We start from the raw sequence: 26,630 nt of genomic DNA, 5'->3' as shown, positions 1-26,630 counted from the left end.
ATCAACTTGGCTTGGAGTTTTATGCTTTTCTGGAGATACGCATAAATGTCTACAAACCCACAAAGAATAGGGTTTCATGAGAAATCACAGGTCACAGAAGCTTTCAGAGGAGCTAACACGCACACCTCCCACATGTCAACAAAATGCAGTGTGGACCTGCACAGGAAGCAAGTCTTCTCTGCAGGCGGGTTGAAATGGGAAAAAAAAGTGTAAACATACCACATACAAGAATAAAAGAAACATCCACTCAAATGTATCTGGGTGAAAGCCATTCACATTGACCTGTATGCAGCTTGATGCTTGTGTTCTTGTCACCTGGTTGGATAGTCTATGACATTACCACTTTGTACACCAACAAGGTAAAACAACTTCACAAATGCAATACTAGATGCTGTGAAGAAGCACTAACTCATTCACTAGCCATTTGCCAGTGTTGGACACTACCTCACGTTTTTCTTTATCAACTTATGGTAAACCTGTAAATTTAATAGAGCAAACAAAGACAGAGAATTTCATTGTGAATGTTAGAGTCAGGTTTATTATTCATACAGTACTGAAAGAAGTGAACCTGCTGGCTTGAGTTCTTTGTAGAAGCCTTGTTGGAATGAGTAAGTGCAAGAAAACAATGTGTATTTTGATTAACTTTGTCCTAGAGCTCTGACCTGATTGGCCCATTTGAATTGGAGGGGCAGGCTCTCAGGTTATGTATATTTGAGTGGAGAGGGAGAGGGGGGGCTGCACCAAGTTTTCTCCCCATGGTTTTCTTTGTTTTGTGTTTTATCATCGGAGACTACCAATAAAAGTCTGCTATATGCTTTGCTCCTGCACACCTCCCTGCATGTGTGATGGTTTCTCCCTGCACCTCACCTTACAATGGATGCTATGCCATCTTTGCCATAGTTTGATGTGTGGTAAGGTACGTTTTGAATTTTCAGCTTTAAACATCCTGGCCCTGTAGCCAAGGTCTGGGCCCATTCAAGCCAAAATCCTTGGGTGTTGTCCTACGCAACAATAGAAAATGGTGGCATTGCCTGCACTGCCTCACGTAGGCTCGTGGGATCGGAGACATCATTCATGAGATGGGAGAGGTTCATTCACAGCACCCAAATCTGGAATTTAACCTGAGTTATATTTTTTTCATTTCCTTTGTTTAACAATTGCAAGAGTCTGACTGAACCTATTTTGAAATTGCAATTTCCTTCTACCCCATGCTTATACAGGTTTCAAAGCTGCATTTTGAAAACCGTATCTTACTAGCAGTGTAGGTGTGGGTCCTGTTTTATCTGTTTTATCTTGTATTTATCCAAAGCTCCCTTGTGTTCACTCCTGCCTGACAAAGAACAACATCACACTCATCGCACACAATCTCTGATCAGAGTCAAGGTGTGGTTTGATCCATGAACCAGGCTGCCATGTGTGATTGAGTTTCACAGGGGTCTGATAGGTACCAGACTCTTTTCCTGGAGGCTACACAGTTTAAACTCCCACCCATTATAGACATCCATCCTTCTCGGAAATGAACTCCTCACAGACATGGTTTGAGGTTACACCTCATCCCCACCAACAATATGACTTTGATCCCTTTAGGCGTTTCACAGTGCCATACATTGTATGACTTAATTGTGCCTCCTCTGAGCTTGTACCTCCCGCATAGCTCTGAAGGCAGGACATAGGGGAGGATAGAGCTGTGTAGTGCAAAGGATGGTGTGTATGAGTTTTTGGAGGGAGGGGCTGTGAGTGAAGGAAGGGCAGATTGTGTGTCTGACTTTCTACTTTCCGTTGAAAGAAAAAAAAAAAACGTTTAGCAGTAGGACCCAGAGGATTTTGAAGAAAAAACCTTTATGAAAAACACCTTTATGTTGTCTGAGGCAGGACAAAGATGTGAAAAAAAAAACTGTTGAACACTGTAACAAAAACTGTCGAGCTTTGAGCCATGTCATTGGCCATGAAGAGTCTGACAGGAAAATGCAATGGCTCCTGAGGTCAGGGCAGAGGCTGCTATATATGTATGGCAATAGCCACCAAGTTTACTGACTCTACAACAGCGCTCGCATGGTGAACCATCATCACTCATCTCAATATGAGCGCTTCTGTGGCCGTGTACAGGAATATTTACACGGAGGACCGCTTCAAACAGGCCTACGGCTCCGAGGATAGCACGCATGGAAGTTTGCGGCTCCGGGAAAAGCTCGCCGGGAGGTGCAGGTGTTCGAGGCGAGCCTGCCTTCACCTGTTGAGGGAGAGAGTCCCCATTTTCAGCTGGCTGCCGAGATACAGGCTCAAGAAATGGATTTTAGGAGATACTATAGCGGGACTGACAGTCGGTATTCTTCACATTCCGCAAGGTGAGGAAACACTGCCTTATTCGTCAAAGGGAGAAATAATATTTTTTCATTGATCATTGCATAACATTACAATCAGTTTTGCCTGATGACACCACATATCTACTACCAATGATGATGATAATAATAACATAATTTGATAATGAAATAGATGTAATAAACTGCTAAAGTTTCCATTCACAGTGGAAATAAATACAATCTGTTAAGTATCATTTTTTGTCCCCAGCTAACTTGGCATGTTTCAGCCTTACACACATACAGGGACAGATTTTACATTCAGAATATGAGGTAAGAAAACAAAAAGGTTTGTTTATTGTTAAGCTGTTCTTTTTAATCTCCTTCCCTAAACAGGCATGGCCTTTGCTTTACTCACGTCAGTGGCACCAATATTTGGCCTTTACACCTCCTTCTTTCCTGTGGTCCTCTATATGTTTTTTGGCACAGGTCGCCATGTGTCCACAGGTAAGACTCATGCCCACATAACATCTTTTGTATACTTCAGTAAGACATAGGGAACATTGTTTAAATCAACAGGAGAGTAATGTAAAGCGTTACATTATCTCATGCATGTAACTTGAACTCAACTGCAAGTGTTTCCACTGTTATTGAGATGACAGGTCTTCTCTCAGGTACCTTTGCTGTGGTGAGCCTGATGACAGGCTCTGTGGTGGAGCAGCTGGTTCCCACTCCTCTCGAACTGAACACAAGTTCGTCCGAAGCGGCTGACTTTGAGGCCCAGAGGATTGGAGTGGCCTCAGCTGTTGCGCTCCTCTCAGGAATTATTATGGTAAGACAGACTGATTCACAAAGTTGAAGTCCAAATGAAAAAATAATAATGAAAAAAATAATAATACAAATGGGTTGGCAGATCTCTCTGTTTGCCAAGACTGTCAGACTAACCCTAACCCTGACACAGCTCATAATGTTATGTTAACCTCTTGTGCTCCAGCTCTGTATGTGTGGTCTTCAGCTGGGCTTCCTGTCCACCTATTTGTCAGAGCCGATTGTAAAGGCTTTCACCAGTGCCGCCGCCTTCCATGTCACCATCTCTCAGCTGCAAAGCATGCTGGGGCTACGGCTCCCTCGCCACACTGGGACCTTCTCCCTCTTCAAGGTAAAGCAATGCTTCACAATGAGGTCTTGATGCTCTAATCCAACGTGTTATCATCTGGGCATGTAGTGCTGTATTCTAACAGCTCAATAACTTGTGTGTTCAGACTTTAGCGTCGGTGATGGAGAACTTGCCTCACACCAACATGGCTGAGCTGCTGATTTCCCTGGTGTGTTTGGCTGTTTTGGTTCCAGTTAAGGAGATCAACATGCGTTATCGGCAGCGCCTGCGTACACCCATCCCCGTGGAGATCCTCACGGTTAGTTGAGTGGATTCATGAATGCTGAGTCTATATATATATATATATATATATATATATATATATAAAACATTTACAATAATTTTTAACAAGTTATGGCTTTGTGCTTTATTCTTCAGGTGATTGTTGCTACGGGTGTAGCCTATGCCTCCTCACTGGACTCTTCTTACAACATTGAGATAGTTGGCCACATCCCAGCTGGGTAATTTTTTTGGATTGGGAAAAACAAACAAACAAACAAACAAAAACAGTCAAAACACAGATGAGCTCAGTTACTTCCAGTAGTTTGACTTTTTATTCCCTCATCCTCAGATTTCCAAGGCCACGGATGCCTGCCCTGCACACTTTCCCTGACATTGCCGGAGACACAGTGGCCATAACATTTGTTGGTTACGCCGTGTCAGTCTCACTGGCAATGATTTATGCTGACAAACACGGATATTCCATACATCCCAACCAGGTAACGTGTAAGAATGTCACAGCTGTTTGTTGAGATGTAAAATTCTCACTGATCTGTTAACTGTCTGCATTGAACCCATGCTTGATTTCAGGAGCTGCTGGCTCATGGCATCTCCAATACGGTGTCCTCCTTTTTCACCTGCTTCCCCAGCTCAGCCACTCTAGCCACTACTAATATACTGGAGAGTGCTGGAGGATACACACAGGTAGTATACATGATATACAGTAACTTTTGTGCATTTTAAAATAAGCACAAACATTCCAACCAAATTTAGGTTATATCTACTGATGCAGCAATAAAACAAGTGTATACATTCAATTGTGATCAACAGAGAAATACACAGAGAAATCATTTTTTAAATTTTCCTTCTATCAATCATGTAAGTGAATGTACCTTAGATTTCTGTTACAGTACAGATCTGGCTCTAATCCACAGTGCAGTTAAAATGATATAAAACCTAATACTACATTTATATTCATCTGTGTAATGATTTGCTTGCATATTGAATGTACTGCCAATGCAGACAATGTTCTAAATAAGGAGCAAAGCTTATGGCTCACACTGAGACAACACTTGATGTGTGTACTGTCTGTGTGTGTGTGTTTTTGCAGTTGTCCGGCTTGTTCACTAGTCTGGTTGTTCTGATTGTCCTGCTGCTGATTGGACCGCTGTTCTACTTCCTGCCCAAGGTGTGTTCATATGCTTCTATCTCTACAAACACGGGGCAGAGAAAGAGCGAGGGAAATTTCTCTCACCTCATCCTTTTATCTCTCTCCTCAGGCAGTCTTGGCATGCATCAATGTCACCAGCCTCAGGCAGATGTTTCTGCAGTTCCAAGACTTACCTGAGCTGTGGAGAATCAGCAAGATCGACTTTGTAAGGCCATTTATTAGCAATATAAGACACAGGAGTGTATTCTGTAATGTGGTCCCCATGCATAAGAATAAAACACAGGAGAGTGGAGGGAGGATGGTTAATTAGCTCCCCAGTTACCATTAGGTCAACAACTGATCCATAAAAGACAGCTAATAGGGTTTTTTAGTAACTTCACATTTTAGATCATATTATCCTGCTCGGGGTGTGGTCAGACTTAAAACATTAAAAAATGTGTTTAATTCATCTTATCTGGAGTAAAACACTATTACATTCAGATTTAAATGGCAGACAACCACAGGAAACACAATTGCATTATTTTTGTATCAGCTACAGCTTAGGTGCCTGCTGACAAATTGATGATGCATGTATCTTATCAATAACTGCTGCATCACAGTTGCAAGGTTATTTGAAATAAACACTCCTCCAGCCAGGGAAAATAGGTATTAATCAGGCTGCATCATGAGTGCAGGTAGCACATCAGATAAATCACCTTCATCCTTCCCCTTTCACACTGATTGCTTGGCTGGAATTACGCATAGTTTTCACTGACGTGCTTCCATTGTTAATTGTAATATCCTGACATGACAATATGTTATTGTGGTTCTGTCTTTGTACAGATGGTTTGGGTGGTAACCTGGCTCTCTGTGGTGGTACTTAACGTGGATCTTGGCTTAGCCATCGGAGTGGTTTTCTCTATGATGACTGTCATCTGTCGCACACAAAGGTACATTTTTCATCCCCTCTGCACAATATTAATATTACAGTGCAATCCAGCCAGTGCTCTTGCCAAACTTTCTTTTTTAAGAAATACCATATGAGACCATAAACATGAACTAACAACACCACACACTAAAAAAATTATGTTAAAATGTATTATGGGAAGTTTAAAGCCCCAGAAACAAGGATATGAATCTTCTTCTAGTAAAGGCCATGTAGAGTTTTTTTTAAGACACACATCACTTCATATCCGTCAAACTAAGTAGATCATGTATCATAATGTGTCACTTTAATTTAAAATTGATGAGCCATTATTCAACAGGGCTGGTTGTTCAGTACTGGGTCGGGCCAGCAACACAGAAATTTACAGACCTCTGGAGAACCACAGCAAGGTAAGAGTATACTCTTGATGCTTGTTCTTTCTGGGTATTTCCCCTTATATGTGAAAATAAACAATCCACTTCAAGACACTTTCAGAATGGGCTCATTTACATTCATTATTATAAAATCTTAATTATTCAACCAACAAGTGATAATCGTAATTTCAGAGACAAAGCAGAATGGATTTCCTAGAATGAAGTTGGGACAATGCTGGTTTCTTTTCAGTGCTATGAGGTGCCTGGAGTGAAGATCCTGACTTACAACGGGCCTATTTACTACGGCAACCGCAGCTTCTTCAGGGAGGAGATGAGCAGGCTGTTGGGCCTGACGCCAGAGAAGATCCGCAGCTGGGAGAAGGCCAGGAAGGCTCTGGAGAAACGGGAGAGAGAGGCCACCATCAACACTGTGGTATGCTCACTGCAATCACCGTATGAGCAGAGACAAAAAAAAAAAAGCCACTTTTAAAGTTTACGTACACTGTAAAATCCAGTTTAATTTCAGTGTTTCATTATCTCCCCTCAATTTTCTTTAGGAAAGAGGCATTGCAAACACATCTTTTTCCTCAGAAAATGAGTTCTTCAAATCAGGTAAATAGTTCTTTTTACTGTGGCCTGTGCAGAGGGTACTAAACATGGATGGATACAGTTCCAAAAATTACATCTATGACATACAGATATTTGTTGCAGATAATTCCAAAGAGTGCTACTATTTTGTTTTTGCTGTGCAGAAACATCTGAGAGTGATGTCCAGGCAGTGTTAATCGATTGCAGCAGGGTGATATTTGTCGATGTTGCTGGAGCAAGACTCTTTACACAGGTTAGTCTGCTAAAGCATGACATGACGTACCTTTCACTGTATTGGCTTTTTTTTTCATTTCTTTGTGCATGAACATGAACATCTTGGCTTTTTACAGATGTGTACTGAATGCCAGAAAGTTGGGGTTCATGTATATTTAGCAAACTGCAATGGTAAGAATGATTTATTTACCCCTGGTTTTCTCTCTTATATTCTGCATATACTACTTTATGCAGAGTCTTTTTATTTGTTTGTTTTTGTTTTAGAAGAATGATATATGCACAGTACATTTGTCAGAGTTCACCTGCATACAGTGAATATTGATCAATGATTTCTGCTCTCTTAGAGAGTGTCTTAAAGATCCTAACATCAAGTGGTCTAATGAACTACATGAACCCTCAGCACATTTTTGTCACTGTTCATGATGCAGTGATGTATATACAACAGCAGAAGGTAAGCTAGAAAGCAGACATTTTCACAAATGTAAAAGAAACTTTGATTTCGAATTATTTAGATTGTTATAAACAAATGATGATACTGCTGTTTTCTGCTATAGGAAAAACCTCCAGAAAACACCACAACTGTTTGGGTATGAGGCATGGAGATGGTGACGAGCCTTTCAACCAAGTGTCTGGGACTAAAATGGTGGAGGACATTAGGACTTCATTTGTTTTATTAGCTGAGACCATGTATCTCAGCTGTATAGGGGCACTCCAGCATTTGGTCCAGATTGTACTGTATACCAGTGTTTTTAAGAAGCAGTAGCCTGTTGTAGCACCATGTCATGAATAAAAATAATTACTACATTACAGTGTTACCAGTTTTCTCACAGATATTGAACTCATTCTTGGCACACTTTAATCTAGAATTAGTAAACAGTCACAAATTCAGAAGGCTCTAAATCAGGCAGATACAACAGACAATCATATATTTAGCATAAACAAATCTGAGTAAACAATTATGTAATTTTTGACTTATACCTATAAAGCTGTATATAACAGATACCAATTGTAAATTGTTGTGTTTTTCATTGTCATATATGCTGGAACATTACCATAGTAATATTTATTTAGTTCTTGTTTGTTGTTTGCAATACAGATAAATATACATAAAGTGCACTGAATAGTTTGTTACAATACTTTGTATATTTATATCTTTTGAAATATGGGCTTGAATATGCAGATATGCACATTAAATTCCATTTGATACTGTCTTAAAATATTCTTTCTTTTAACTCCAGAGAGACTGCACAAAATATTTTGTGAATGACTTGTATTTGTCAGCAACTGTGACATCCAGTGGCTGTTTTGACGATAAATATATCTTGATAAACAGAACTTTGCAGTGAATCAAAACTGAATATGATAAATGTCAAAGTAAACTGGGTTATAGGTTTCTACATCAATACTTCCATAATTGTGGTTATTAAATATGAATGCATTCTAGGTGGAAACACAGTGTGGAATGTGAAGCATGCCACACTGTCAGATTTTCAAGAGAGAAGAAGAACAGTCTTTGTATTTAGTGAGGTGCTGCAGACATGTATGTCTGTACTGAGATATGATGAAAAATGAAAAATACAGGCTTCAAATGGCAACAAAGACTAAGTAAATGTTTACCACAGCCAATAATTAAACTGAGAAAATAAGACCATGAGTCATCTGTCCTAGAGAATTCTGGTTTATTTGACATGCAACATGTATGCTAGACTGGTATCAATAAATGAATATTTTCATTACAGCAAACATCTTTAAACACATAACCTTGTTACTACACAATATTAAACTTTTTTGATCCAGCTTGTCAACCACTTTCAACAGAAACAAAGAGTCATAAACCATTATATAACATTATAGAGCAAACCCTACATTATTGGATGATTAAGGTATGTTTTACCAGAGGTTGTAAATGTCATTCCATAAATTGAAAGCAATATCTTACCTCACCAGCATGCTGCCCTCTGCTGTCCAACAGTTAAAGGTCTCCCCTACACTGCTCCTCACCATAAACCTGTTACCTTGACCTGATAAAACTATATGTAGAGCGAGTTCAAAATCAGGACAAAAAAGAAAAAAAACCCTAATTATTTCCTTGCTTGATGTCGGATAGCCAAGTTATTAATTTTTTCCAGTGCATATTTCAAAGAGGCCTCTAGACACTGTACCCTTTGGGTTTTCCTTTTAAAGCTCAAGGAGTGTTTCACTAATTGGCAGGAAGTAGTCCACTTCAATTAAAACATGGTATACAAGGTTCTGGCCAAATGTTTACTAAACCAGATTCTACCGGCAGACCTACTAACATGCACACATATACACATCCTTGTGCACCTATCTTTGTGGGGTCCTGTCATCAACATAATACATTCCCCAGCCCCTTACCCTAACCTTAACTATCACAACTGAATGTCTAACTCAAACCCTAACCATAAACCAATTCTAACCCATACACTACAAGAAAGTCTGAACCCTTAAACAGCCATTTAAACATCTGAGGTCCAGCATTTTTATCCCCATGAAGCTGTCAGACCCCACAAGTCCAGTGGGGTCCTGGTTTTCTGGGACCACACAGATAATGTAAAACAACCCTCCTAGCAGCAATCTAGTGACAAAGCTTTGATTTAACTATGAAAATATGTCTACAGGTGGGGCTGCACAAATTGGAAAACTGAATATGTGTACAGTATCTACTTGAGGTTACTGTAGTCAACCCAAAAATGATTAAATGAAAAAGAAAAAGGAAAAAATCCTTTCACAGTAACTGTCAGCAGCACTGATTTATTTCCATTGTTAAGGAAAAGAGACATAACAGAAAAAAACAAAAAACCCCAGAACAAAACTGGACTTATTAGTATGAAATGATACTACCATTACTACAGCCTACTAGCTCTTCTACTACTACTACTAATAATAATTTTAGGTACCGTTTGTCAAGACAGAAGATAAACCAACTTGTATGACATTTTTGTCTGGTCTTTTATTTCCATCTTGTGGTGAAATGTTGGAATGACAGCAGGTACTTTATACAGAAGAGTCATGTGACTTTCCAGTGACAGAGTCAGCTGGCACCATAGTAACAAATTTAATCATCATTCAGATCCTTTACTCAGATCCTTTTTTCAAGTGAAACTACTGATACAACAATGTCAAATATAATATTGTTAATTCAGCAATTTGCAAACATTTCATTTTAATCAAATCATTTTACTGTTGTAGCTTTAGACGGAGCCAGCATTTCCCAAAAAATATCACTTCAAGACAGTTAAAATTAAGTCATATAAAACTTCATAGCTTAAGAATTTTTTTTAACTTTCAAATTAACTTTTGATGGTGCGGTTTTCAGCTGCACTTACATTTGCTTGCCGCTAGGTGGCTGTCTCTTTTCAAGGACTGTCCATTGTAGAGGGAAAGTTGATTGCAAGAAAAGGTGTACGTTGGTCAGACAACAGAGAAGATATGGTATGCACACAAATAAGGAAGCGGTGGGCAAAGTAATTACAACCACCAGGAAGATATGAAAATACTGAAAGTAACAGGTGGAGATATTATGAGATAACAAAGAAATGGAGAATAATTGATTGATGCAGGAACTATAAGTTTAAAACAACTGGAAGGTACAGATAATTAAAATATTTGAACCGTTTCATCTATTTGAAATTCAATTCCACTCTCAGAGAATACAATTACAATCAATATGATAATAGGCTTTATTACATAATTTCCTCACTTGAATTATTCAAAGAGCTAAACAATGATATCAAAACAACCCTCACACAGCAGCACAAACAGCCTTTCTCAGGGTATAGCCCTCAGCACACAGTATCCACAGTATCCTCTTTAGTGGATACAAGATAATGTAGCAATTGACTTAACTTATCATTAAAGAGAGAAACTTATTTTATATATGTATGTATGTATGTGTATATATATATATATATATATATATATATACACACATAGGGCCTTAGTAGAGGGCCTTACTATACTCAGGGCGAAATCATTTTTTTGTAATTATTCTGATGTATGAGGTCTGGTGCCTGTTGTGTTGCAGATGGGTATATAGAGTTATTGTTTTCTGTCATATTGTTTGTGTATCTCATTTTCCTCTTTCTGTACATGTTGTATAACCATCTAATATTTTCAGCTAAGGGGAAACTGTACTGGGGGCTACACTGACTCAGCTCATTTTTATGTCTTTGTTTTTAAGAATTTCACTATGAGACAGCCAAACATATAGACTTTTTTTTTACTTAGGCTCTTTCCTCTTTCTTCTTTTTAAAACAAATACAGTATCTGTCACAATACATTCATACATAAATGTTCCCTGAGTAATGAACTCTGATAAATCCTCAGACTATGCACTTTCCTTTGTGGAGACAGCAGAGTATGGATATGATTCATAATAAACCTTGACCTTGCAGTAAAACAAATATACTGTTGAGCTATTATCAATGCAACAAGTTTTGAATAACAAAGCTGCAAACATGGAGGCTTATTTAAAGTTACAGTAGCTGGATCAAGACCAAGTGCTTTTACATTTCCTCTGTTTGGAAATCTGAAATATCTTAAGACATCTCCACTTATATCTAGGGTGGAAAATCAACATTATAATATGGTTAAAAATCAATGCAATGCTGATCTTTGGTTAATAAACTGTAAAAAAAAAAAAAAAAAAAAAAAAAGAAGAAAAAAAAGAGATGACAAATGTACCAGCTATGATGTCGTTTGAAGATATGAATTGTTGCCATTCCAAGTGACTGTAGTGCAACACATAAAAAATAAAATAAAAAGAAAGGAAGATCCAAAGCACTCTTTTGGCAAACAGTCTTTATTCATAGCTAGTTCAAGTAAAAATGAGTGAGTAACAACCCACACGTACTGGCACAAACAGCCTTCATCAGGGCGTGGCCGTCAGCATGTGTTTTCCATTTTAGTAAATACGAGACAATGTAGTGGGTACATTCTAGGATAGCCATCCTTTTACATGCTCTCCAAAGTCCATAAGAGTCTTGAATCTCCTCCAGGGAGGCTTATTATATCATCTAATGGATCCCTTACTGAGCCTGCCTCCCAGTTTATAGACTTTTGTATTAAGCTTCCCCCAACAACTGCCTTCATCCATCCAGGACTATGTATGCTCTGAAACTGGCACCTGAAATGAAATTCTTACTGACTGTTTTTCAGTCAGGATGTGGAGTCCTGACTAATACTGACTGTGATGACAGGTTGAAAGCTTTACAGCACCTCCACGCTCTCCACATTATGGGATATCTTAATACTAAGCTATCTCCCTGTCAATTAGATTATTTGAAATAATAATTAAAAAAAAAAGGCTCCATTGACCTTTACAAATGTGGCTTCTGCAACCACTGTGCAAAGACTAATAAGGTGCATGACATTAAAACATTTATTAATTCAATAATACATCTATAATGTACCAATTATCCTCAACATGGTTGCTTTTATATGGGCCAAACTAAGCGACAACTAAAAGACAGAGTCTCTGAGAATCAGTAGGCCATTAGAAAAGCTACTTTGGATCCCCGTGGCTAAACGCATTCATAGTGTACATAAAGTTAATCCAGATAGCCTTATAGTTGAAGGCCCAGAAACAAAAAGAGCATATGGGGCAGTGCTTGACTTAAGTTATTAATACAAAGAGAAACTTTTCATCTATATCATAGCAGGCCACAGTATACCCAGGGCTAAATGAAGAAACTGACTTCCTTTTTTGGTAATTATTCTAATGTACGAGGTCTGAAGCCTCTGTTGATGCAGATGGGTATGTATTGTTGTTGTTTTCTGTCATATTGTTTGTATATCTAATTTTCTCTATACATGTTGCATAGTATTCTAGTGGTTATACTTTGTATTTGTCACCTGTCAGTTCATTTGTTCTCTGCTCAGGTGTTTGCAATTAAAGAGGAAATTATGGGTTGAGGACTGCACCAGCTAATTTTGAACACATTTGTTTTTAACAATTTCACTATGAAATAGCCATCTGAAGAAATGAAAAAAACTGTTTTGCTAGAGGTGTGTCTTGTATCTTTTTTTTTTTTTTTTAACAAATACAGTACATCAATGCATTCAAAAACATCTTCTAAACATAAATGTTCTATGAGTGATGAGCCATGATAAATTCAGAAATTGTGGTGACAATCACACCTGTCACACCAACTTGAGTCATTTGCAATATCTTAAAACAAGCAATTAATGGATCACTAGTTATGTCTTGTTATGAATTCATATGTACATATTTAATTTTTCAGTCTATAACAAAGATTCGTGATCTGTTCACAGAACAAAATCTATCCACACAATCTGTTTAACAGCAAGTGGGTTAAGGCAGTAAAAAGACTAGTAGGATCCCAGGTTTCAGTGACTGGTCATGCACTTGAACCTGTTCTTGAAGTAGAAGACTTCATTGTGAATGTTATTATCAGCACTGGAGGGCGAGTAACGGAATTTGTCGTAGGCCTTTTGAGCGTCAGTTTTACTCCAGGGCAGTTTGATCTTTGATGCGTGGCTTATAATGACGTCACTACAGGAGCCAATGTGGAGGGAACCCAGAGCGTCGATGAAGAACTCTGCAGCATAAAAAAAGAAAATTCAGTTTAGACAATCTTTGCTACATTATCTGCCGTTTTTGTTTTTTTTTTCTATCTTTAGAATTTGAAGCAACTCAGCAGTGTTATCACGGCTGTATACAGCAAACTGTTAATATAAACTGTTAATGTTAATATCTTGATAGCATTTAAATACAGATACCCACCCAGATGAGCCTGCCTTGCCAGGCGGGGGTTAAAGCCCACCTGCTGCACCTTGTCTGTCCGCCCCATGAAGAAGTTGATGACGGCATCGACTACTACGCAGTCTGGGAATCCCTCGATGACATGGTGGTAGCCATGTCTGATATGTAAACAGTCACCCTCCTCTCCCCCTTCTTCCACTGATATAATATGACGGAAAGTTGCAGTGTAACCTGTCACCTCTCTCACTGCACCACCAACCTGAAATCATTAAGGCAGCAATGTTAAGACAATGAAGGCAACTGGAAACACAAGCAATACGAGTGTTAGGAATATATAACAATAATACAGATGGGGGGAATAAAGTTAGAAAAAATAGAGTTTTCAACACTTCCCCTCTTCCTGCTATTTTGAAACAATTACATAAAAACATGAGTTTGAACACACTGACTTCCTCTCTGTATTCAAGTCCAAAAATGACCAGTACAGACAATTTAGTACATAAGGCTTATAACATACAGTGTCATACCAAGACAGAGCTGCCCTAAAAAAGCAACAACAGGTTCAGCAGTTTACTGATGCACATCTTAGATCACCAAGCCACTATAATCTATCTGAAACAAGGCATCACTTTAAGCCAGAGGGCCTCATTTCTGTTCTGTACATAAGTGTATACACATATGTATACGTGCAGTAGGTTGTTTTTTTTTTAATTTAGCACTTTTCAAAAGTCAGGCTACAAAATGCTTTATAAAAGGATAAAACAAACAAACAAACAAAGAGATGCACAGAAAGTGTACATAATGAACTTCTCTAAACATTACCCGGCAGAGCTGTGTGTAAACGCAAGTATGAATCAGTCAGAGCGGAACTTTAAATGGACTTTAACCTGCCGGCTCCAAAGTATAAAGTCAGAGTAATGTCTGACTGAGCTGATGTTTGAATAGAGCAGGTAATTGTCCAGAGAATTCAAAGCGAGCGAGTGAGTGTGTTAATGATGTTCTCTTCCACTGGTCTACCTGCAGGCGCCACCCCTCACCTCCCCTCATTCTCCCAATGTGTACTGCATGTGTGAAATGAGAGCTTCAGAGAATGACGAGATCTGATTCTCTAGACATTGTCTGAAATTCACATGTGAAGACGGCTTTAGGGAAAAAGTTTAGAGAAAAGTCTTAAGCCGTGACAAAACACCCTGACCTGACTCCCACATTGTCCCCACATTGGGGGACAGCCTGGGACCCAGGACAGGAAACAGTCAGTCTTGAGCGAGGTACAACTAGTAAGCAGGATGACCTGAGGGGCCTAGCCGAAGTATAAGACATTAATAGTCCACTGATATACTGTGGAGCAAGATTATTCAAGTCTTTATAGATGAGATAGAGGGTCTTGATTGAATCCTAAATTTAATTGGAAGCTAATGTTGGGATGTCAGAAGTGAACCTAATATGAGTGTGATTTTAGGACTTAAGGAGGATCTTGCTGTAGACTTTGGACTCACTCTTACAATGTCTTGGCTTAGGCAGGAATAAAGGGCATTGCTGAAGTCTCAGTGGGTGGACATAAAAGCACAATAACCACAACTGCTGGAAAGATAACAGAAGACATAGTTTTGCTATAGCCAGGCTGTGGAAAGGAGTTGGTAAAGACCTGGGGCAAAAACAAGAACTTCATTTTAAACTTGTGATTTTGTAGTTGTCTATTAGGGGAAGTGGGTGATTATGTGGACATGCCTTAACTGACACAGAAAAAAGGAAGTTGTTGATTGCTGACCACAGTCAGTCTCAACTGGCACCAAAAGAAGAAGAAGAAGAAAAAAAAAACACTATAACCTTGCTTACTAGATTAGACTGATTTTATTTTGCATAACTTCCTACAGATACTGAAGAAATCATACAGACTCTTGGCACTAACACACTGGATTTGAAATGAAACAATGAGTAGGAAGTTCAAATGCTAACTTTATTATTAAGTGTGTTGAATGAATTTCTGTGGTTTTGGGCGAACAATGTAGTTTGCGTTTTTTTTTTTCCCACATAGATCTAAAAATTATGATTTCAGTGCAGCAGGACGAAACCCAACGAAACTCACTTTTTAGGGGTTGAAACCTGGTAACTGATATTTTAATAACTGAGCTTTATTCTCTTGCGCGTGTTTCATTTGCTGAATTTAAATGTTCGAGACAACAAGCAAAAGTTAGTTAATATGTGCTAATGAAGCTTAGCGCATGCTCTGTCAGGAGGACCATCTCCTTACGCACACCGCCTGACTTACAAGCAGTATCCCGCTATCTCTAAGCTTCACTCGCCACTTCCTGTTTTCGTCTAATCACAACCTGACTCACTCATCTCGAACCTATCACTTGTAAGTGATCAAAGTTTGAAAATGTTCTTTCTCTCTGCTGTCACTCAGCTGTATTTTCAACACTGTGACATTGTGTGACCCACCTTCACCACCTCAATTGCGGATCCCTGGCCATCTTTTATCTGCCTCTGATCAGAAGTTTACCTCTCACAAAGACATCCCAACTTCAGGCTCCATTCCTCATCACCACCACCACCAGTGTCTAGTTTCCAGGGGGAAGTTTCCTGCATACCTGAGAAACCACTTACGTTTGACTGCTTCGCATGGTGATCTACTTTATGCCAGTGTTTAAGCGACAAACACTATTTCTCCTGCACACAATAAATTTTATTCTACTTCAGATTTCTCATGCTCTTTTGTTAAAAGTCTCTCCTGATTGAAATGTAAACATGTTGTCAACCTCAGGTAGTTAAAAAGCAGTCCTCTCTGCAGATGTAAGATAAGGTTGAGTTTATCTACTGCATACATCTACCAGTGCATATATGCAGCAAGTGCCTATATACAGCAAGTGCCCCACAGCTCTATAACACAGTTTAAAACCAAACAGTACCATGAAATAATACCATACCAAGGTTTGAAAAATCTGAAAGAGCCCACAGAATGTCAAGCACATCAAATGCTCCATCACCACTGTTTCTGAGATTTGACTGAGGAACAGACAGCAAAGCCCTGGTCATAATACCTTAGGGGCCTGCCTGAGAGTAGGAGGATAAACGAATCATAAATGCACCTGGAGCTTGATTATGAAGTCTTATAAGTGATTAATTGAATCTCAAGCCCCATTCAAATAGATTTATTTCTCTTAACATTACTTGTGCTGGTCAGTGATTTTAATTGGCACACACAGTCACCATCAACTCATCAGATATCTGTAACAGACATTGTATTGTATCTGGGCATGCATCTTACCAGATCCAGAGTGGTCTTCTCTAGGATGTCCACCATCTTCTCCAACTTGGTGTTTGCAGTGAAGATGAAGTCGTCATCCACCCAGAGCACATACTTGGTGGTCACCTGAGATACTGCCAGGTTTCTTCCTGCAAACCAACCCTGCATACAGTATATGAATGGGGGTCAAAAATCATTAACCGCACTGTTTCGTTATCACAATATGTGTGGTCTCAGCAGGTCTCACAAATCGTGTGTGTGTATTTGTGTGTAAGCTCTAAAAAAAACAGAAGAATATAAACTGTAAATCTTTCAGTACGGCTCCTCTGTGCCAGGAAAGCACACAGGAGATGTAAATAATTAATGAGGGCAATTGTGAGTGTACACGTTATCTGTGCCTCGAGCCAGACAAGAGAGGAGACATGGGTTTATTCCCCGACATATGAACATATAATGTTTGCCTATACTGTCCAGCAGCTGCTCAGGGTATATTTAATTAGTCTGCTGGGCTGGTCATGAATTTTATGTGAACATGTCAGGCTGGTTCAGGACCACATTTAAAGAGAAGATAATTGCAGGTAAATTCCAGGTTTGCAAAGCTAGAAATGTGCATGAGCCTGGACAGATGATGAAAAATGTCCTCCCACTGTGAAAAATATGTTAAACATTTTAATTAAGATTTATTTTCCTGAAGCACCTTCCACAGCACAGGACCCGCACACTGATCACAACACATGATACTTCACAGAGACACACTGAAACTTCTTTACCTTTCCAAATGGCATGATGTAATGTTCGATGTGAGGCCCAGTGACTGGCAGAGGGTGTTCATTATCATCTGCTATCACTATGGTGATGGTGGGATAATACTGTCGTATGCTGTCAATGAGATCTTTGAGTTTGTCATAGCGTAGAAAGGTCTTTGTGGCGATGGTAACGAGAGCACTAATATTGTACTCTAGGTGGAAACAAAAAAACCACAAACAAATATATTCCAATGCGGTATTCGGATACTTGGCTTCAAATACTGATAGTAATATAACTGCTCACAAACCTCTTTGGTACCCAGTGTTATAAAGTCTGGGGATGGTTCCATGTCCAACTTTGATGGTAAAAAATGACTGGTGATCCTTAGTTGCAAACTTAACTGCAAAGCAAAAAAAAGAAAAAAGAAGAAAAAGGTAGGTTTTACTCCACCTCCCACACATTAATGTGTGTGTCAGCAGCACCAGACAGCCTCCTCTGACCATGACTAACACAAAGGAAATAGAGCAAATGCCATTTCAAAGCTGCTCAAACATGCTCATTCCTCCTGCTATGTGACAGCTGCATGTATTTGATAAACTCAAAACAAACAAACACTATTAGTAAGATTGAACCATTTATCTAACCCATTACAGATTCTGCTTTACATCAATTTAAAGTTGTATTTTCATGGGCATTCTAATCTATATTAGATGTGTATTGAAAACTGAAAATAATATACATGGAAGTTTCAGAGAGCTGTGTGTGCATGCCTCTGTCACTAAAGCTAGTCGGGCCAATAGAACTGGTGCACATATAGCTGTGAGGCTTTGTGGTTTTAATCGTTTTGGAAGGGGAGTCACATTGTTAGCTTAAAACTTTGTGACACAGTGGGCTTCACACCAAAACCACAAGTGTTTCTGACCTAGTTTTGAGCCACAATCTGTCAAGGTGTGACTAACGTAAGGGACTATTGGCATTTAGTCTAGAAAGAAGATAATTTTAGCCTGTATAGCCTGCAAACTATATTTTTCAAAAAGAGCTCTGATGGGCCATGATGAGCAAACAATTTACACAAGCTTATTGACAAAATAAACATTATGTCAAAACATTGATACAGATAATTGCGCAGCACCTATCTAGGTATTTTTTGTGAGTATTCCCACATTCACCCAGCGTGGACTTATCATGTGTGAGGAAAATGAAGGACTATCCCTATGAAAAGGGTTACTGTTAAAGCCAACAGCACGTTAGCTATCAAAGTTGTGCTTCAACCTCATGCAAAACTGTTCGGTTTTACAATGTGGCTTCACCTGTGCATTTTTTTTGTGTGTGTATGCACACTTCACTTGGCAGACAGTGAGCCATTATTTTTCAGTATTTACTAACTATCTCATGGTAATTATGTGATTATATCTGAATGTAGTACGTAGCATTAGGATGAAACTCTATAAAGTTGTATAGGTACACATAATGATTTTACCTGTATCTGCTGTTTTTGGATGGAAAACTGTGTTTGTATAGGTGACAAACTGCAGCTGCCTGTTCAGAGCGGAGAGATAAGGACTCAACAGTATCATGTGCTTTTCTCCCTCTCCACTGACAGAGACATTGTCCACCGTAGCAGCAACATCAAAAGTCCCAAGTGTTGCTGTCAAATACACCTATTACACAATTTGCATGGTTTTGAAAAAATCATAATATACAAATACATAATATTTTTGCATAATATTTATACAAAGAAGGGGTGTATGTAGCAACCAATCCAAATGAGGATTTACTGTATGTTTTGGTCTTTTTTCTTCCTCGAGTCCCAAACCTATAGGAAGAGATCATTATTATTGCAGGGGGTGCTAATATGGAATAATGGTGAAGCATTTTAACCCTTGTAATGTGTTAGAAAGCTGCCCACATCTTTAGTGTTATCTGGTCAAATTTGACCCGTGATTTAACTCAGCCTGAAAATACTTAAAAACACTAGTTATCATCCAATATTGTTTTTCACCTCATAGCTAACTTAGTATGTATTCATAAACATGGAAACACTGTTTTAATTTTTTTAAATTCACTAATTATATTTCCTATAGTGATAAAATGAGTAATTTTATTATCCATGTCTTATAAACTAATATTAGAGTACACCTATCCAAAAAAAAAAATTGATCTTTGAAAAAAAAAATCTTTGATGTTTTTTTTTTTATTTAAAATGATTAACAGTAGTGACATCTATGGTGTTACGGTTCAAAACCGACCCGTATAGATTTATGGTAGGATAAAGACAAAAAGTCAATTCCTTTTCATAAAACCAACTTTATTTTAATCAGAATTGCAAGTGCAAATTGAAAATTAAACCATAAACTGAACACTGAAAAACAACATGTGTGTGTATAGGGCAGGTGTGTGTGTCTGTGTGAACCATAAACTGAACATTGTAAAACAATATGGTGTCAAGGCAGGTATGTGTAGTTGTGCATGAACCATAAACTAAACACTGAAAAACAATGTGTTGTATGTGAACCATAAATTGAACTTTGAGAGACAATATTTTATGTGTGTGTGTGTGTGTGTGTTGTTTACATGCATGACTCACAGTATGTGATGGTTATAGTGTGCTCCTTGCAAATGCATTTCTTGCATGTGTGGCAAGTGGTGCTGGTTTTCCTGTCCTTGTTGGAGGGGCAGTACTGTTCACGTGGGGGAGGGGTGGTGAAGTGTGTGCGCGCATGCATGTGTTTGTTTGTGTGTCTGTGTGTATGTGTGTGTGTGTGCGTGTGTATATAGATTCTGCGATAAAGTGTGAGTTCACATGGGGGAGGTGTGGTGAAGGGGGCCTGTGTGTGTGTGTGTGTGTGTGTGTGTGTGTGTCTGTGTGTGTGTGTATGTTTGTGTGTTGTGGGGCATTGAGCCATATTTGATCCACAGAGCAACCCACAGCTTTTAAGTGATGCATACAACAGCCAGTATTCTCTGCCGGGTCATATTTGACCCGTAACACCACAAATGTCACATTTTTTTTTTGAGACCTTTAGAATTTACTAAAATGGTGAAAATTAATTTTGTTGCATTAAAATAGTTGTGTCTGAGGATTAGATGGAGTCTCGTTCCAGTACAAAAAAGCAAATGGTACTTTTTACATACCTAAACTTGAAAAAGGGGCAATTTTGAACTGAACACAATATAAGGGTTAATCAACAGATATAAGTAGCAAATTCAACACCAGTAGAATTTATTAGTATCTGTTTATTTGATATTGTGTATTGTGTCATGTTAACTCGCTATTACCTGGAATGATGATTGTTTTGAGGGGTCGCACCTCCACCCCCTGGGTAGGATACTGAAGAGGATTGTTGGCCTGAGCTACAATGAGCTCATCTGCAGGACTGTAGGACCTTTACATGCAGAACATATCAGATAGAAACATTGCTCTATTGCTTCAGCACTCTGGAATGAACACCATAGTCCTAATATTTCCACAATGCAATGTGATTTCACTGTATCAGTTCATATTTAAATTTCAGGGTTTAGGTATTGTTGGCTAATTTGTGATAATTTCTCAGACGTTATTTTACACTGAAGGCGAAAATGATTAAAGACATCAGGTCATCAGGACCTACAGAAGAATTAAAGTGTGACAGCTGAACTTAACTACTAAGGATGTTCTTTAATCAATCTTAACATTTATTTTCTTTGAATAGTAGAAAAAAGTAAAATGTCATGACGTGAGATGCACGTAAGTACACAACTGCTTATTTGCCTTTGACTGAAATTTGACTGAAAAAATGTTCTTTGCATTCCTTGCTTGCGCTCCATGGCCTATTGGTTTGAGGTTCACACTATCAACAAGTTTACAGTATGCTCTATATATACACACCAGTATTAAAACCAGTCACTGATTTTATTGTCGTGGCTGATACTTCCCTCTGTAATTGCATGGTAAAACAATAAAAGAAGCAGACAAGGAGGGGAAAGAGGCTGTGGGATTGTGAGGACAATGCTAACATAATGACAAAAGTGTCCAATAAGAAGCAGTGTAATGTCCAACTCATGAATGCTATTGTCATCCCACCGTTCATGCTAACTTCCACAGTTTTACAACCCTATCAACACTGGGTGGGGCAGGGTTATTATTTTTTATTTTTTTATATAGCATTCAGATGAATTGCGTCTGACAAAATATGAGTCGTCACCAACAGTCACCATATGTAAACAGATAAGTAAATGGACTCTGGAGTTAAAGACAGTATTGGCAGCAATGCACATGCCAGTATAAAGCCAAAATGTGAGACAGTAGGGAGACAGTAGTGTCAGTGTATTGAGATGTTAGGTCTGCAGGTTTGCTATGACACATTACAAAATGATTAACTTTTATACTCATTTTGCTTAGTCAAGATGACAGATGGGGGTGTGTTCACTGCTAGTCACACCATGAGATAAGGTCATTTAAGATAACATATTCCCAGACCAGGAAAATTTGTATTGGTATTAACAGCAGCAGACAGGACAGGACATATATATATTTTTATATATATATATAATCTGAATCTTACCTTCTCTGGAAGCTGCTGTACTCCTGAGCTCTGTGACGCTTTACACCCTCAGGGTCAGGATGGGACTCTAAAAACGCATGATCGATTTTGTGGGCCCACACATGTGGGAAGAGTAGATTGGAGAACGGCATTTGAAAAGTCTCCTTATCAGCCAGGCACACACAGGTATTCTGTGGCAAATTACTGTGTCAGACAAAAATGGAAGCGAGTTGATAAGGTTAAAAACATGAATTCAGAGCAGAGTTTAGACAAAATAATAATTATGCCGACAAATAACACACCATGCCACTTCCTCTTTTATATGGTAAGCAATATCTTCATCGCCACTAATGATGCCTTGAATTTTCCCCTTGAGGAGTGCTGTTATTGGACTCCCCTGTCTTGGCCGTATGTCAACTCCTGAGCTGGACCCAGGGCTGCAAGCATGAAACAAGGCTAGCGACACTGCTCCAACTCCAACAATGACGAAAAACCGTCCAAGACACTTCTTATAGGTGTAACGCATCTAGAATGAAGATCAATACAAATGTCAAAAGGTATACATGCTGGGCTCACTGGATAAGGCAAACAAATGGGTCCTGTGTTTCACAACCAAAATGAGTTTGGATTTTTGAAAATTTCAGTTCCGACCTTAAAAATCACTAAACGTTCTTAAATTTTAAATCATGACAGCTAAACTTTGACCGGATAGGGTTGTCAGGTCTAGAAATCGTGTAACTGGCACAATTGCTGTGGCAGCACAGTCAGGGAGTACCCTAAGTAGCTTTCGTAGATAAAAAATGGCTTTCAGGCAAACAGGTCGACAAACTAAACAGGCAAGCAGGCAGGCAAACATGGGCAACGGGTAACTAAAAACAGGCTGTAGGAACATAAGAAAACACAAGGTAATGTAAACACATGAGATGAAAATAAGCTGTTGACAATGGCAGGTTTGATTGGGGCTGGGGTGATGAGGTTACTGGGAACAGTTGTGTGAATGGGCAGAGAACGGCAGGCACAGTTGAAGATAAGAAACAGGAGAGCGGATGGGTAGAATACAGGAAAATAGGGAGAAAGAGAATTGGGGGCTTTCTTAAACTGGACCCACCCCACTCCCACTCTATCACAAAGTGTAACTGTGTTTGTAGTCACTCTCAGCTAAATGAAGCACCCTTCATTAAGGCATAGGGTATAAATACAGCAGGGAGTTTTGGGACGAATTTCCCTCTCTCCACTGAAAACAGGAACTGTTGTAACTTTGCACTAATAACAGGCTAACTTTGGGCAACCCACAGTGGGTCTAACCCTTAATAAATAAAACTTGCTCCCAAACTTCTTTGGTGGCATTTTTTTCTACCATTTTCTAGACTAGAGAAGGGTATATTTGATCCTAAATACAATGTGCACTTTGTGTTGTTGTCTGTATAATTAGCTTAAGCAGTTTTACAAGTAAATGTTTGTTCAAGTAGTCACACAGAACTAACCTTTGCCTGAGGCATGCTCAATAAGAAACACAACACTGCATTACATCGGTGAAGACTTGGGTTGCGGTTGAGGTTAAAAAAAAGAAGAGAAAAAAAAAAAAGCTAGCAGTGAACACTTCCTCTGCCTTTAGAATGTTCCACCTGCTCTTATCATGGCTCCTTCATTTCATTCAGTTAGGAACCTTCATAGGCAAAAAAGACTTTTTAAGTGCAGTCTTGCTGTTGGAAGGTTTTAAAACCCATTTCCACTCTGCACTAATTGGTTTGGGATGGCACTTAATGTGGTTAACACAAATGTGGAAATGGAGTGGAAGTGGGTAGGGAGAGGGTGTGGGGTGGTTTGAGAAAGGGCCATAAGCAGGGACTGGAGACGGGGGCAGAAGGAAATTGATGAGGATCAGATACTGTCATCATCTGCTCCTCATCATGCTGCAGATGCACAATTAGAGCTTATTGGTAATGTGAAATATAAACAAGGTAATACACCACTGTCCATGCATTAGTATTGATAATTACGCCTCCCTTTTATGAACCAAAAAAGAGGTCCTAAATATGGTTTAAAGGTTTGTGTATCTGAGTAACATTTGTTATGAGGAGATGTAACTCTGTGTCCATGTAATTAACATGTTCAGTTGTTGAGGTGTCACAACTGAAACTCACTGAAGACGGCTTAAACTACTCACTAAGTTTTAAGGTGAGGTGAAGGTTAAATGTGTCTGTGAAATTTGCACTCATTTCTCTAACTGCTCATCATGAACTGTTTGATGGGATAGATATCTCTCTATAAAAGTAATACTGACACCAGAGCTGAGTAATTTTACCTTGTTGTTACTTTGAGAAAATTATATGATTGATTCAGTAGAATGTTATTATTGTATGAAATTCCATGCTCCCAAATTAGTTTTGGCATTTTTCAGGAAATATACTCTAGAATCATAAACATAAACAAAAACAGAGTTGTACCTCCATGAAACCAGGCAGTGTTATTATCACAATATGTAATTGGGGGATGTTTTTCCTAAAATAATATGCAATGTATTTGATTGAATGAGAATATAACTCAGTATGAATGTATTATTGAAAGTGTAGTAATTATTCATTTCATTTCACAGTCTGTCTGGGGTTACAGCTATGTGCTCATGGAAAGGGTATATATGCAAAACAAACCAACCAACCAAAACAGCCCAAATACAGTATAACTACACAACTTTAGAAGCCCCATGGTTCTCCACAAATATAGGTCATCACTGGTAAATGCAATATGTTCAATATCTATATGTATGGGTATGGATTTTGATTTGTGTGCTCTGCCTTCATATTTACATGCATATTGGTCCATATGTTTGCTCTGGCTGTCAATCTACCTACAAGCACAACTTTTCAGTACTGTTACTGTATCTGATGCCTCAAAAGTAAGAAAGCTTATCTAGAGGCAAATTTCCCACCAGTTGGATAAGATGGTCAAAGGGGATGTCTTTTCCTTTGATGACTTTCTATAAAACAATCTTCAGGGTGCTGGCTTAATCATTAATTTTTATGACTTTGTTCGACAATTTATTTTCCCAGTATAGTGAGTCTGTCAAATAACCTTGTAGTCTATACATGAAAAAAACACAAAGGTACATTTTTAAAATTAATCCTAGCTAAATGGCTGATTGTGTGACGACCGAGTTATTAAACACACTCCCTATTAAAAAATGAGTGTTGGCCTATATTCTAAAGCAGTGAAAGGTAGTTTAGACCTTGGAAGAGACCCTTCACTTTCTTTCAAAATATCAGACATTTAGCCAGAAAAATATTCGCATACCTCGAAAATCCTACAAACTCCTACATTCTCTTTGGCACGTTGTCAAGAATCTCGTGGAAATCCATGAAACCAGCATTTCAATGTAATATGGTAAACAGTCTCAACATTTCTATTTTAGAGAGAACACACAAAAACAGGCGGACGAGAAATGGAAATTTCTTACTGTTGTTGTTTCCGTGGAATATATATTTCCTGCGTCTTAAAGCCAACCTCTGCTGCGGAACTTTGGGTGACAGTTGAATTTGGGAGAGGCGCGCTCGTGTGCCGACAGATAATGGACTCGGTGAGCTCATGGCCACTCCTCTTGGTTTTCACGCACCATCAATATGCCCATATAGACTTTGCATAGGCGCCGCGGAAAAGCAAGTGTATGCTGTGTTTATTCCATATGGACATATTTTCGGGTTTAGACAGTTTTTCCGGTTGAAGTATTAAATCGAGGATTAAGCCATCGGCACAAGGTTTTCATACTGCGTTGTATAGGCCGTAGATGTGTGAAATCCTTCTGGTCAAGGAGAAAGCTCCTCACTGCTCAACTCCAATTGTGCTGCTATAAGCATAGTTTTGAGGCATTACAAGTGTCACGGTCCAGTGTGTGATGTGGAAATCTAATAGGCACATACACTGGGAATGGACTTTCCGGTGAAGCAGGCAACACGTTGTGAAGTGCAGCTGCAACTTTTTAGATGAAACACATTTGCATATTCATGAACCACATGACACACATATATGTACAACGTATTTATTATCATTATTTATGTATTTATTTATTTATTTCCAATTTATTTAGCATGTTAAAACCACATAAAAATAAAAACTACACGTGTGACTTGTAATAACCAAATGGTAGTGAGTGAAATACTTGAGGCCATAACCTTAATCTAAATATTTTTTTTTTTCCTGATCTTTAAAATGTAGTCTATAGTCTATGCCTCGTGAAACCGCATGGCGTTCTTCTCACAAAAATAGTGCGACTTCCTGTGACTTCCTCAATGTCTGACAACACTATGAGTTCACAGTATTTATGTTTTATGTTTTTCCCCCATACTTTTTACATACCTTCCATACTTCCATACCTTACTGTTAGTGCTGAGATGGTATGTCTCATTTGGAATCCGCCTCTGTTTAATTACT

The 26,630-nt window shown here is 38.7% G+C and overlaps 2 protein-coding genes across 2 annotated transcripts; one reads left to right on the top strand and one right to left on the bottom strand.

Moving 5' to 3' along the window:
* The first annotated feature begins 1,893 nt into the window (after window positions 1-1,893).
* Window positions 1,894-7,941, top strand: slc26a10 (solute carrier family 26 member 10). Its single transcript, XM_018666198.2, has 18 exons — window positions 1,894-2,345; window positions 2,694-2,804; window positions 2,972-3,129; window positions 3,292-3,456; window positions 3,560-3,712; window positions 3,832-3,914; window positions 4,025-4,172; window positions 4,264-4,377; window positions 4,784-4,861; window positions 4,953-5,048; window positions 5,666-5,772; window positions 6,088-6,157; window positions 6,372-6,554; window positions 6,679-6,733; window positions 6,874-6,962; window positions 7,060-7,114; window positions 7,288-7,394; window positions 7,498-7,941. Exons 1-18 carry the CDS (start codon window positions 2,081-2,083, stop codon window positions 7,534-7,536), a joined length of 2,076 nt encoding a protein of 691 aa, XP_018521714.1. The 5' UTR covers window positions 1,894-2,080; the 3' UTR covers window positions 7,537-7,941.
* Window positions 7,942-11,747: 3,806 nt separating this feature from the next.
* Window positions 11,748-26,035, bottom strand: b4galnt1a (beta-1,4-N-acetyl-galactosaminyl transferase 1a). The gene is made up of 11 exons (XM_018666033.2): window positions 25,660-26,035; window positions 22,508-22,731; window positions 22,227-22,409; window positions 20,962-21,068; window positions 19,461-19,498; window positions 19,163-19,343; window positions 17,990-18,082; window positions 17,706-17,893; window positions 16,957-17,097; window positions 13,710-13,947; window positions 11,748-13,524 (listed from the first exon to the last, which is right to left on the bottom strand). Exons 2-11 carry the CDS (start codon window positions 22,729-22,731, stop codon window positions 13,313-13,315), a joined length of 1,605 nt encoding a protein of 534 aa, XP_018521549.1. The 5' UTR covers window positions 25,660-26,035; the 3' UTR covers window positions 11,748-13,312.
* Between the last annotated feature and the right edge of the window lie 595 nt (window positions 26,036-26,630).

The sequence above is a fragment of the Lates calcarifer genome, linkage group LG6 (assembly GCF_001640805.2).
Source record: "Lates calcarifer isolate ASB-BC8 linkage group LG6, TLL_Latcal_v3, whole genome shotgun sequence".
In the NCBI taxonomy this organism is placed as follows: Eukaryota; Metazoa; Chordata; class Actinopteri; family Centropomidae; genus Lates; species Lates calcarifer.
The sequence above is the reverse complement of the archived record's forward strand: the minus strand, read 5'-3'. Positions and strand labels throughout refer to the sequence as shown.